Genomic DNA, 12,905 nt, shown 5'->3' on the forward strand with positions numbered 1-12,905 from the left:
ATGCTGATGCTAATTTTTGGACTCCAACGCTAATTTTTATTATGATTAGATGTAAGATTTGAGGTTTTTGAAATTTCTCGCATAATTGTAATCAAATTGCAGGTATTTCTGTATTTAAATGAACGACACTTAAAAGTTTAGATTTGTCGTTTAATACAGTAATACTATTCATTATTGCATAACACAATCTGTATCATGTTGTCAAACTGTTGTCCGGGGCACTCGCACCGTCTCGTACTCCCAAAGAGTGACGTCACCATTACGTGGAGCGGGCACTAGTGATGGGAATTCCGGCTCTTTGTGGAGAGCCGGCTCTTTTCACTCGGCTCACTAAAAAGAGCCGGCTCTTTCGCCTCCCAAGTGGCTCCTCAGATTTTTTGTTACTTAAAGGGGACATATTATGCAAAATCAACTTTTTAACCATTTCAATACTTATATTTAGGACTCTGGAGGCCCTAGCAGTCGCCAAAGTGTGGAAAAAGAATACTTAGTCCTTTTTTCGTGGTCCCCCTTAGTGTAAGTATAGGCGATAAAACACTCGATGTTGAATTCCCTGCGCTTATGACGGCAGCATGCGCATTTCACCGCGAATGTTACCGCCCACCAGTAAGTTTACCTCGAGAGCTCCACCTTAGCTCCACCTTGTCCCTGCGAGAGTGCAGGCGAGGGAGGAAGAGCGGTATTATGTCAACGCGGAGGGACAAGTGTGCTGTTGGTGGCTGCACAGTGGAGCACAGTGTTTTACACAAACTTCCAGCCTCAGAGGATTTTATATATGAAGCTAATGTGCCGGATAAAGTCAGCAAACGTGTGTTCGTGTGTTCGCACCACTTCGCATCAGATTTCACCGATGTACAAACACACACATTGTTAAGAAAAGGTCAAATAGAGCTCATAACTAACCATTCTGACACGTCCTAATTAAAAATATTTGTTCAGTACGTCCTCCATGACCGGAGCACAGACCAGATACAGTCACATACAGCAGCTGGCGATCAGCGGTGGAGGGAGGGGGAGACGAATAGCGCTGTAAATCGCTGTAACGAGGACAAATCAGAAACACCCTGGAAGAAGTGGGTGTGTGTTTGCCTGTGTCTCATTTGCATATAAAGGGACCATGCACGAAAACCGAACTGCTATGATGCTTCATCCTTATGGTATTTTGACCAAGGCATGTCACTGACATGTTCATTAGGACACCAGGGAACTATTTTAATGGGGGAAATAGGGTATAATATGTCCACTTTAAATGTATTACCAAATTATGTGTAAAATAAATAACTAATGTAAAAAAACATTAAATATAACATATGTATAGTGTCCAGATTTTTACTGGCTGATCCTTTAAGCTTAATACTCCCTTCTGGAAAGGATAACCAGAACAAGTACGGCGGGTACAAGTCGACTGTCTTTCTGAAGGTTTATTCCACATACACTGTTAGCAGTAGCTAGAAAGCAGTTAAACAGCAGTTAGACTAGTCAGTTAGTAGTTAGGTTGCAGTTAAGACAGCAGTCCGTTAGGTTGTACAACCGACAAGTCGTACAGGTTCTGATGATAGATAGATTTCCACAGGCACATAGGAAGGTTAATATAGAACACCAAATGGCTTTGATAATGCACTTTAAAGGCAACAGTGCTCTGATTAACAAAAGGGCTTTGATAATGCACTTTAAAGGCAACAGTGCTTTGATACCAATTATAACAGATAGATCGAATGTTTGCTTTGCTTGCATATAGTATTTATATGGCTTTAATTGCACTGTTGGATGATTAGTTTGCATCTGCCTGTTTGTGGAGCCTGCTCCGGTTCTATTGTAATTCGGTTCCCTGATTGCCTGTTTGTGTTGCCCCCCCAGCGACGGAGTTGTAGGTAAAGTTCACTTACGCTTCTCGTGAGAACGTCGTTGAGCATCGTCTCGTAGACACCACGTAAGTTATGCCGTTTTTGTCTTCATAACAGTAAATACCTCAGCATGATACAGCGTAATGTTCTGCGAGACCTAGTGACTTTATTTCTTTACTATTGTTGCTAATTTCTTGAAATAATTCGACAAATATTCCAACGTTATATAATGTCGGTGTGTGTGTGTGTGAGACGGGACATGCAAATACTGTGTTCGGACGACGGGTTTATATTCTATAGACTCTGGGGTAACTGTGGTATAAATGCTGGAACGAATTTCGAAGTATAAATATGTTAATTTTGTGTTTGAAATGCAACTATAATTTCCATGAGCCTTGTGTAACGGAGGTGGGGTGGGCAAGGGAGTAGGTCACTGTCCAGCCAAGTACATCCTACATTCTATTTGTAACAGATTTTTTATAGTCTAAGTGTTAACATCTTCGTTTATTGTAATTTTCTTTTTTTGTCATGCATGTTTATTATCATTATTATCTTTATCTTTACTGTCTTGTTGCTGTAACAATGCAAATTTCCCCTCTGGACAAATAAAGGACTATCTTATCTTATCTCTTCAGAGTACAAGTGAGGTGGGTGACACACTGTTGGGGTTTGGTGAGCACGCGCACCGTTCGTACAAGTCCTTGTACAACGCGAGGGACCGGGAGACTCGAACGTAAGTAGTGTGTGTGTGTGTGTGTGTGTGTGTGTGTGTTGATTTTGTGTGTGTGTATGTACTGCATGTGTGTTTGTGTGTTGATTTTGTGTGTTTTTCTTTGCTCTGTTACAGCTTTGTGTATTGGTTACGCAAGCACAAGAAGATAGGAGCTGGGTCCAGGATGGATGCCTTCCAGAAGTATGTGCTGGCCCGGGACAAACAATCAGAGCCAGCACACGGACTCCCACAGCCAGGTAACTGCACTGTCTACAAAACAGCCTGTGGGGTGCTTTTAACAGTACACCAGTGCTTCATCAGTGTATGTTGTTCTTTGCCACCAGGCACCTCCTCCTCCGACCCATCTGACGCTGAGTTGCTTGCCGCTGCCGCCGAGGTCGACTCTCCCAGTAAGTGTACATTTTGATGTGAATTCACTTGTAATGCACTTGTAATGCATCGTCGAACACTGACATGTGTTGTCAGGCACGTCCAGGGACACCCCAACAGCTGTGGTCCCCTCTTCCTCTCTCTCCTCCTCCGAGCAGCCACTGGAAGGGCCAAGGCCATTACCGATGGCGCCTCAGAAACCTGCCTCTGGCAAAGAGGTATGTATGGCGTGCGTGTGTGTGTGTGTGTTAATGTGTGCCTGTCTGCTGCACTCTCACTAACTGTGTCTCTGCTGTGTGCTGTGTGTGTTTCAGCTGCTTCCCGTCAGCTGGAGGCAGACGCTGCCAGAAGAGCAGCAGGAGTGGGTGGGCCGGGCGCTGTTCAAGAGGGAACCCAGCAGCGGGAAGGTGGTCCTCACCACGCCGCTCAAACTGTGGTGGCACCCTCCTGGCCCCCGGCCCCTCTACACACAGCTCCCCGCCAATGCTCACGCCTTCTTCCAGCGCCGATTCTTTCTGTGGATGCCCTATCGGATGTGGGCATATCGTCTGAAGTGCCCTGCCGATGGGCGGAAACTGATGGACGCTGGACTGTACAAGACCGTCCGGAGGGTCTTGGACATGAGCGGGTGGTACTTCATGGCCACAGAGAACCTTGAGTGCCCCGCCTGTCACAAGAAGATTGTGAGCTGGTCACGGGACATCTTAGACCAGCTGGACGTCGCGCACCGCAATAAGTTTCCAGCTGTTCTCACGTACAAGTATGTCACTTTAAGGCATTCAACATTTGTTGATTTTATGTGTTTTCTCTTTTGGTTTTTATGTAATTGTGTGATTTTAATTCATTGTAAAGTGTCCTTGAGTGACCTGAAAGGCTCTTTTAAATTACATTTATTATTAGTATCGTTATTATTATTATAATTATTATTATTTCCTCGACAATGCATTTTTTTGTTGTTGTTGTAGTAGTAGTAGTAGTAGTTAACTATATTTGTCTGCGTTGTCTGTACACTCTCTGTTTCCACCCCAGGTTGTCCTGTGACATGGCGGTGATCGGGATGTTGAAGGAGCGCACCCTGGCCAACGGTGTGGCTCGCGTCCGTGCCTTCCTGGTGGAGCATCACTCCAGGGAGTGGATGGCGCGGACGATCGAGTACCTCTCCGTGCTTGACAAGCTAATGGCACCTGGAGCGGCACCAAAAGAGGGGGCGCTCCCAGAGCTCGTGAAGGTGCCCGGACTCGCCTGGTTCAGGTGGGTGTACGTCCTGGATGCCATGACCAGGCTGGACACGACCAAGGCTAAGGTGACGTCCATTTTTGGTGACATACTTAAGATGGACTCCACCAAGAAGGTGAGATTTCTCACTCACTCACTCACTCTCTCTCTCTCTCTCTCTCCCTCCCTCCCTCCCTCCCTCCCTCCCTCCCTCCCTCTCTCCACTGTGCCTTCACCCTGTATGACGTCGTTGTGCCGTGTGTCTAAATGTGTGTTTGTGCTGTGTCTCGCAGATCACCAAAAAGCTTGCAGGCGCTGCCGCCGGCTCGGCCGCCTGGATGGCCAACGTTGGCAACGAGTACGGGCAGGTACTCGTGTCCGTCCTCACGGCAGCCGAGGGGGACGGACTGGCCAACATGGCGACCGGCCTGATGCGGCGGTACCGCGAAGCCGGAAAGGCCCCTCCAAAGGTCATGTACGTGGACCGGGACTGCTGTGCCGCCGTGGGTACGTCATCAGTACACCACATGTTCCACGAGTGGCACGAGCTGGTGGTCAGGCTCGACGTGTGGCACCTCATGCGACGCTTTGCGAGGGGTGTCACCACAGACAGCCACCAGCTCTACGGCCTCTTCATGGCGAGGCTGTCCTTTGCCATCTTCGAGTGGGACGCCGGAGACGTCGCCCGCCTGAGAGAGGCCAAGCAGTCCATGGAGGGGAAGGACGCCCACATCAAGCTGTCCGCCAAGGAGCTCGCTCGGCATTGTCGACGCCGTACGAGGGGTGCGGCGGAGACAGAGCGGCTCCTCCGGGAGGTGCTGGACGCCTTCTGGGACATGACGGACATCATGGGCGTCCCGTTGATCGACCGCGCCCGCATGGAGGAGATCTGGAGCACACAGCGCCGCCACCTCCACTGCATCCAGGACCCGGAGGGGGTGGAGCTGTACACCCAGACAGGTGAGCTCACCAAGGGCGGTGTTAAGCTCCCCGTCTACCGGTGCGCACGTGGCTCCACTTCCCTCAAGTCCTTCCACCTGCACCAGTGCCGCTTCATTCCAGGTCATTCATTTTACAACACATTTACATCCTGTTTTTTCTTTCTTTGTTTTTTTTTTTATATACATTGCTTCTCACTCACACTTTGCTCTCTTCCTTCACAGGTACATCTGCAAGTGACTTACACTTCCAGGTGTACCTGCTGGAGGGCCTGATGCGGTGGAATGAAAACCGCGGACGAGCGGCAGTCCAGGGAGGTCAGCGATCGGCGCTGCGGTGCTACGGTGCCCAGCAGCAGCACACGTTCAACCGGCTGGCCCAGCGGGTCAAGGGGCTCAAGCCGGTTGTCGACTACACCCAGCCCAGGGAGTACACAGGTACAGAGAGATCAGCGACAGAGCGTTTGTTGCTGTTGTCTCAAAGCATCTGCTCATGTGTGTTTGTGTGTGTCTGTCGCTCACTCTCTCTGCAGGGGAACTCTTGGGGGTAGAGTATTTGTACTCCCAGTCGGGCGCTGTGCTGCAGCAGTGTCCCAACGCTCCGGAAGGGACCGACGAGGGCGAGGACGACGACGACGACGATGGCGGCACACTGACCGACGAGGGCTTTGAGGAGGAGGAGCCGGAGGAGCCGGAGGAGATCCGTCTCCTGGCCCATCACGACGCTCTCCTCCAGGAGCCCCACAGTGTGCCTGTGCGTGAGGCCTCGTCATCCCAGTTGGGACCTCCCCCACCCCCCCTACCCCCCGAGGACGACAGTATGGAGGTGCAGCAGGCTGAGGAGGAGGATGAAGTGAGTGGACAGTTGCCTGTTACAATTTCATATTTGTGATGAGGAAAATCAGTCTAAAAATAACGACAATCAAGTTAACAATAACAATAACAATAATAATCTATATTCTTATAAATATACTGTGTTTCTTATATCTTCATAAATGTAAACTGCTTTTGTATTGATCCAACATTAAGTGTGCTGCACTCACATTTTTGCTGCAACAATAGCTGATGTACCGAGATCAAAACTTAGCTGATTTTCTCAAGAAACTTGCAGCGTCGCATCATGTGCCGTGTCTGCAGCGTCGCATCATGTGCCGTGTCTGTGTTTGGTGCTTTTTTTCAGGACATGGTTGGGCCAGACGGTCACCCCGGTTACCATCAAGTGGTGGCCCTGGCCCACGGCCTCGTGGAGCTGCGTCACCACGCCTTTGTTACCGCTCGTCAGTCCAGGGAGGTTGTCGCTCTCTGGGAGAAGCTGACTGAGAGGGACAAGGCACCGGTGACCTTCCCCCGCCGCCACCAGGACAGGCTGGTCCAAGGCCGCTTCAAGACCAGCAACCGGTACGCTCACACGCCAGAAGTGGAGAGTGTGAAGCTGTATGAAGTCACTGCATTAACATTCCTTTTTTTTTTTACAGCCTGCTATAGTCAGTAACTAACACATTCTTTTCTCTCTCTCTCTCTCTCTGCAGTGTCGCCCTGGGTCAGGGCGCATGGGCGGCACAGTATCTTAAAGCCAGCAGGCTTGTTGAAGCCATCATGCTGGAGCTGTGCCGCATTCACACCCAGGACACCAGGACGCTCGCCGGGGTCCGCATCAACCGCTTGGCTGGCGTCATGAGGGACTACAAGCAGATCCGGAACAACGTGGTCAACTGTCCTGCCCTCATGGCGTGCACCCGCGTCCAGCTGTATGATGTCAATCAGCGGACCCTGTCGATGTGGTAAGTCAATATGCTTTGGCTCGCAGCACTGATGTGTGTGTGTGTGTTTGTTGTCATGATTAATATCTTTGTCATGATAAATCATACATTGTTTCTTGTCTGTTTTTTATGTCTTGTAAGGCGCAATCAGAGGAGCAAGGCGATGATGAGGGACACCATTACCATCGCAGTTCCGGGGCCTCGCAGCGGAGCAGCGGAGCCCCTGCCTGCCCCACGGAGTCTGCTGCAGGACCCCCAACAGCCAGACCAGCCCCTTGAGCACCACCTGCCCGCGGATGCCTCGGGCCTGGCTGTCACAATCAGAGGGCCGCTGGCCCCGGAACTGTTTGACGTCATCGTCGACCACCAGAGTGCCACCACCTCCTCAGCGTCAGCCCCACCAGCAGACACCACCACCTCCTCAGCTTCCGCCCCACCAGCGGACACCACCACCCCCTCCCCAGCCTCTACAACAGCCACTGCTCCAACTGTCACTCCAGCCACCATCGCTGGAGCCATTCCCCGCTCTACTGCCTGGAGGCGCCGGGTCCACGCTGAGCAGGAGCGTCGTGCCCAGGAGCTAGGGAACATCACAAAGCCCTACAAGAAGGTTCCCCAGTTTATGTGCAGGCGCTGTGGCCAGCCAAAGACAAAGAAGTATGGCCACAGCCGCTACAAACGGGGGACCTTCTGTGCCCAGGCTGACGGGGGGACTGTGGAGCAGTGGCTGTTGACAATGAAAGACAGAGAGCGTGAGGAGGCTGCTGCTGCCACCGCTGCCGCTGCCGCCGCCGCAGCCGCTGCCGCCGCCGCCGCCACCACCAACACCACCCATAACCCCTTATCTTCCCAGCACCCTAAGTAATTTATATATAGTGTAAATATGTAAATATTAATTTGTAAATAAAAATATGTAAATATGTGATTGGTTTTTTATGTTAATACATCCTTGGTTTTGCAACAGATCCTTTCTTTGTGTTCATTTATATCTTATGCCTTTACGTCAGTACTTTACTACTGCTAATGTGGATGAATGACCACAGTAAGTCAGTTGAAACATAACTTTGTACTACTAGCTGTAGTTTAACCCCATTCACACAACAAACAGGGCCTCTTTTGTCTCTCATGGTAGCCGTCAAGGCAGGTGGCTCTTTTGCCTATCATGATGGCCCATCAAGCTAAGACAATAGGTCAGGGCAGCCACCCACACGCCAGGCTGTCTTCCAGAGGTGTGAAGGTGTGTCCGACTAGGTGTGTATCCACTCCTTTCACTCTCAAAGTTCAAAAAGAGGTGCAAAATGTCTTTAAACCCCACTGAGTCAGGATGAAAGCGACACGGAAGACCAAGAACCTCGAACCAGAGAGAGAGAACTGTCCCAAGCCAGCGGGTGTGCAGCCTGAGGGTGTGTATTTAGTGTGTGTATTTAATCTGTGTGTACCAAGTGCATGCATCTGTTTCATTTTACATAGACTAAAAGAGTTCTGTATTGTGGCACCCAGGGTCACGCTCTACAGATGGAGGAGAAGGATGCGGCAGGACAAGAGGGTGCTGGAGGAAGCGAAAGGGAAGCCCAAAAGCCAGCCGTTTTGTGCCCTTTATTCCGGAAAAAGTGTGGAGCTGTGGCTGGCTGAGAGGAGAGACCTAAAGACACGCAAACCTTTGTAAATAGTGTGTCAAATACTGTGTACATATTTTTTTTCCCCCATTTACATCTTCTCTTGTTGTGTTTACTGCATGTTATAGTGTTTTATAGCTCTGCCATGCTCAGTGGAGCTGATCCCATCAGCAGAACAATATGGATGAGGAATCAGGTTTTTCTTTATTGCCATTAGACGAACGAAATGTTGTATGGCTTCCTCCCTAACACATGTCAAAACAATGTCAAAACAATGTTGCTGGCTTTCTTCTTCAGTCTGCAGGCATAAATGGTGTCCGTATTATTGTATTAACATGTAATAAAAAGAAATGAAGGTCTCTCAGTATCCTCATTAAAGTTTTATTGTTTTCTCATAATTTTTGCAGCACTCTGATTCACTTTAACTGCTAAATGTAATGCCCTTGAAGTGCACACACACACACACACACACACATTGTAGCATGATTTAGTGGTCTGCTTGCCTTAAATGGCTTGAAAAATTACATATTTTTCCATATTACACCAGATATATTCAGAAGAAATAGCTGGAAGGAGCGACTGATGATCTTCCCAACGTAGATAGGAAAACTGCAAGTGCTGCTGCGTTTGGTAAGCATCCGGGCGGCGTCCCGCAGCGCATCCGGTTCGTGAAGAGCGCCCACCATTTTCTTCGGAATATCTGCAGGCATAGATGGTTTCAGTGTTATTGTATTAACATGTAATAACATGTAATAATAAGGTCTATGTGCTTATGTGCTGTTGATATTGATGAAATGTTCTAATTTTTACTTCTTTTTTTTTATTTACTAATGTACATGTCTTTTATTGGCATCTCCACACCTTTGCCCAGGGACTACAGTTGAAAACTAGCTTTGCAGCTAAAACTGGCACTTTTACAGAAATGTTCATAAATCCCCGATTCAAATAAAATAATAATAGAAAGTATCATGAACGAAACCAAGCACAGTACAGTTGGGGGAGATGGGATTCGAACTTGTGACATTGGAGCTCTCTAAAGGAGTTCAGTGGGGGAGGCGGGACTCGAACTCGCGCCATTGGCGTGGTCCGCTTGCCTCCGATGTCTTAAACAGTAAGTGAGTTTTCTATATTTCGCCAGATATATTCGGAAGCAACAGTCGGAGCGACCGACGGACTGGGGATCGCGGACAGGGAGACAGCGAGCGTTGCGTACGGCAACGCTTGTGGGGGATACCTCATGTTCTAGTTTCTTATTTGTCTTGTTATGTTGTCTTATTTGCACATCCTGCCCTAACAACAAACTCGCAAGGTTTCATTGGACGCTTCTTTATAATTCGGTTCTGTGATTGGCTGTACAGCGTGGATTTATTACGGTATAGTTTGTCGTAGAACATCGTCTGGTAAACAGCACGTAAGTTATGCCTTTTTTACAACAGAATATACAACTGAAACAGCTTAATGTTCTGCAAGGTTAGAACTTAGAGGGGACACATTTCTGTGTAGTCTGTATAATGTAAAATAATATAATATATAGTATTTTTTTTATATATTTTTTCAATTTATATTTCTACATATCTTTTCTATTGCTATGTGTACTGTATGTTATAGTGTTTTATGTGTTTTACAGCTCTGCCATTCTCAGTGGAGCTGATCCCATCAGCAGAACAATATGGATGAGGAATCAGTTTTTTCTTTATTGCCATTAGACTAACGAAATGTTGTATGGCTTCCTCCCTAACACATGTCAAAATAATGTCAAAACAATGTTGCTGGCTTTCTTCTTCAGTCTGCAGGCATAAATGGTGTCAGTATTATTGTATTAACATTTAATAACAAGAAATGAAGGTCTCTCAGTATCATCATTAAAGTTTTATTGTTTTCTCATAATTTTTGCAGCACTCTGATTCACTTTAACTGCTAAATGTAATGCCCTTGAAGTACACACACACACACACACATTGTAGCAAGATTTAGTGGTCTGCTTGCCTTAAATGGCATGAAAAATTACATATTTTTCCATATTACACCAGATATATTCGTAGATAGGGAAACTGCAAGCGCTGCTGCGTTTGGTAAGCATTCGGGCGGCGTCCCACGGCGCATCCGGGCATCGTGAAGAGCGCCCACCATTTTCTTCAGAAAATCTGCAGGCATAGATTGTGTCAGTGTTATTGTATTAACATGTAATAACATGTAATAATAAGGTCTATCTATTATCTCGGTATCATCGTTAAAGTTTCATTTTCATAATCATTTATAATCATTTTTGCAGCACTCTGATTCACTTTGAATGCTAAATGTAATGCCCTTGATGTATACACGCACTCAGTATTACACACTCATTAGAAGATAAGCACATGACAAACATTGATGTCTCTGTATGTCACACTTGTTGAATGTAATTTGTCACTTTGTCTTATGTGCTGTTGATATTTATGAAACGTACACATTTTTACTTTAAAAAAAGAATGTATTTAATATTTAATGTACTAAAACTTGGTATGTGGGACCCCAGACCTGTCCTGAACATGTCTGTATAAGGTCACCTCTCTACAGGAAGTGGAACGCCCGAAACAGGAAGTAAAGTCTAACATTGTCCGACTGACACAAAATTAGATATGTGAGTTACGAGACCTTCCCTGAACGCGTTTATGGAGACGCTGCTGACCGAACAGGAATTCAACCATTTTAAACAGGAAGTGCCCTCTGACTTTGCCATACGTTGTCCGATCTGCATGAAACTTTATATGTGAGTTAAGGGATCTTCCCTGAAAACGTTTAAGGACACGCCTTTGACCAAACTGGAAGTTGGCCATTTTAAACAGGAAGTGCCCTTTAACTTTGCCATACGTTGTCCAATCTGCACGAAACCATGTATGTGACACCAGGGACCTGTGCTGAACATGTCTGCAAAAGATGACCTCCCAACAGGAAGTGGAATGCCCGAAACAGGAAGTAAACTCTAAGATTGTCCGATCTGCACAAAACTTGATATGTAAGACAAGAGAACTTCCCTGAACACGTTTACGGACACGCATGTGACCGAACAGGAAGTCAGCCCATTTAAACATAGTGCCCTATAACTTTGCCATACGTTGTAAGAGTATATGTATAGATAAACAGTTCAAGAGGAAATAGTGGTGATGTGCAGACAATTACCAACAGTGAAGGAGGAGGTAATAGTTATTAACGTATGGACCAATGAAGGTAGAATGTATGAAAATAATCAGTTCCTAAAACCCATGTAAACAATTTGTGAAAAGGGGAGTTGGAGTCTATTCTTATGGTAGTATTCTTTTTAAAAACAATAATAATTTTTCCTCGATGCAAAATGAGGAACGCTTCACGAATTTGCGTGTCATCCTTGCGCAGGGGCCATGCTAATCTTCTCTGTATCGTTCCAATTTTAGTATATGTGTTACCGAAGTAACACGTTAACCATATACTCTCTGTGAGAAATATATAGGGCTTAAGGTTTACTATGTAGTTCAGTCATGGTGGTCTATGGATGTTATAACCGTTAAGTTTGTTTTTATGAAGCTCTAAAACAGTGGCCTAGTGTTTATAAGCATTTCAATACAAATTATGTCTGTATATGACTTATTTTTACCATTTTTCCTTGTATATTTTCCAAGTTTGTTGTTTTGCAAGCCCCCGGGGCTGATGGGTAATATGCAAGATTGAGTCTGGTAAACTGCATACTGGAGAAAAAAGACACAACAAACTCTAATTTTCCACGTCTATTGAGCTTTAGCAAACATTACCGCCGTTCCCTTCCTTCTGAAATATCTGCTCATGGGTTTGAGCACAGCCTTTTTTGTCCTATTGTGTGTTTGATTCTACGAATGTGCAGTACCTCGAAATGTCCACAGAGCGTCAGTGTCGAACCGCGTTGGCCATGCTTGTGAGTCGGCGGAGTTTGACATAATGTGGTTTGTTGTGTCTGGACTGAAACGGCGAGTTGGACTTCTTTCAATGGATAGCAGGATGTCTAATTACAAATCGAAATATATTAACAAATTGAATTCCCAGTGATGGGAATTCCGGCTCTTTGTGGAGAGCCGGCTCTTTTCGCTCGGCTCACTAAAAAGAGCCGGCTCTTTCGGCTCCCAAGTGGCTCCTCAGATTTTTTGTTACTTAAATGTATTACCAAATTAAGTGTAAAATAAATAACTAATGTAAAAAAACATAAAATATAACATATGTATAGTGTCCAGATTTTTACTGGCTGATCCTTTAAGCTCAATACTCCCTTCTGGAAAGGGTAACCAGAACAAGTACGGCGGGTACAACTCGACTGTCTTTCTGAAGGTTTATTCCACATACACAGTTAGCGGTAGCTAGACAGCAGTTAAACAGCAGTTCGACTGGTCAGTTAGTAGTTAGGTTGCAGACAATAGTGATGGGACAAATGAACTGAGGCATTGAGG

General features: G+C 46.5%; 1 protein-coding gene and 1 non-coding gene across 3 annotated transcripts; one reads left to right on the forward strand and one right to left on the reverse strand.

Annotated features, from left to right (window-relative positions):
- The first annotated feature begins 1,710 nt into the window (after positions 1–1,710).
- LOC131447099 (uncharacterized) lies at positions 1,711–7,822 on the forward strand. 2 transcript variants are annotated; one of them, XM_058618561.1, is made up of 12 exons: positions 1,711–1,930; positions 2,692–2,813; positions 2,901–2,966; positions 3,043–3,164; positions 3,261–3,706; positions 3,976–4,297; positions 4,455–5,223; positions 5,325–5,537; positions 5,633–5,952; positions 6,280–6,533; positions 6,629–6,880; positions 7,001–7,822. In XM_058618561.1, exons 2-12 carry the CDS (start codon positions 2,741–2,743, stop codon positions 7,722–7,724), a joined length of 3,561 nt encoding a protein of 1,186 aa, XP_058474544.1. In that variant the 5' UTR covers positions 1,711–1,930; positions 2,692–2,740; the 3' UTR covers positions 7,725–7,822. The 2 variants fall into 2 exon arrangements, with proteins under 2 accessions (XP_058474544.1, XP_058474546.1); XM_058618563.1 differs by having other exon boundaries at positions 1,713–1,930; positions 6,280–6,497.
- A 3,980-nt stretch (positions 7,823–11,802) lies between these two features.
- Positions 11,803–11,908, reverse strand: LOC131447991 (U6 spliceosomal RNA). Its single transcript, XR_009234122.1, has one exon. It is a non-coding gene; the product is annotated as a U6 spliceosomal RNA (small nuclear RNA).
- Positions 11,909–12,905: the final 997 nt, after the last annotated feature.

This window comes from Solea solea, chromosome 20 (assembly GCF_958295425.1).
Source record: "Solea solea chromosome 20, fSolSol10.1, whole genome shotgun sequence".
NCBI lineage: Eukaryota > Metazoa > Chordata > Actinopteri > Pleuronectiformes > Soleidae > Solea > Solea solea.

Coding starts and splice junctions, on each gene's coding strand:
- LOC131447099 (XM_058618561.1), top strand. CDS start 2,741: ATGGATGCCTTCCAGAAGTATGTGCTGGCCCGGGACAAACAATCAGAG. Junction 5,224..5,324: donor CCAGTGCCGCTTCATTCCAG/GTCATTCATTTT, acceptor CTTCCTTCACAG/GTACATCTGCAAGTGACTTA. Junction 6,881..7,000: donor CAGCGGACCCTGTCGATGTG/GTAAGTCAATAT, acceptor ATGTCTTGTAAG/GCGCAATCAGAGGAGCAAGG.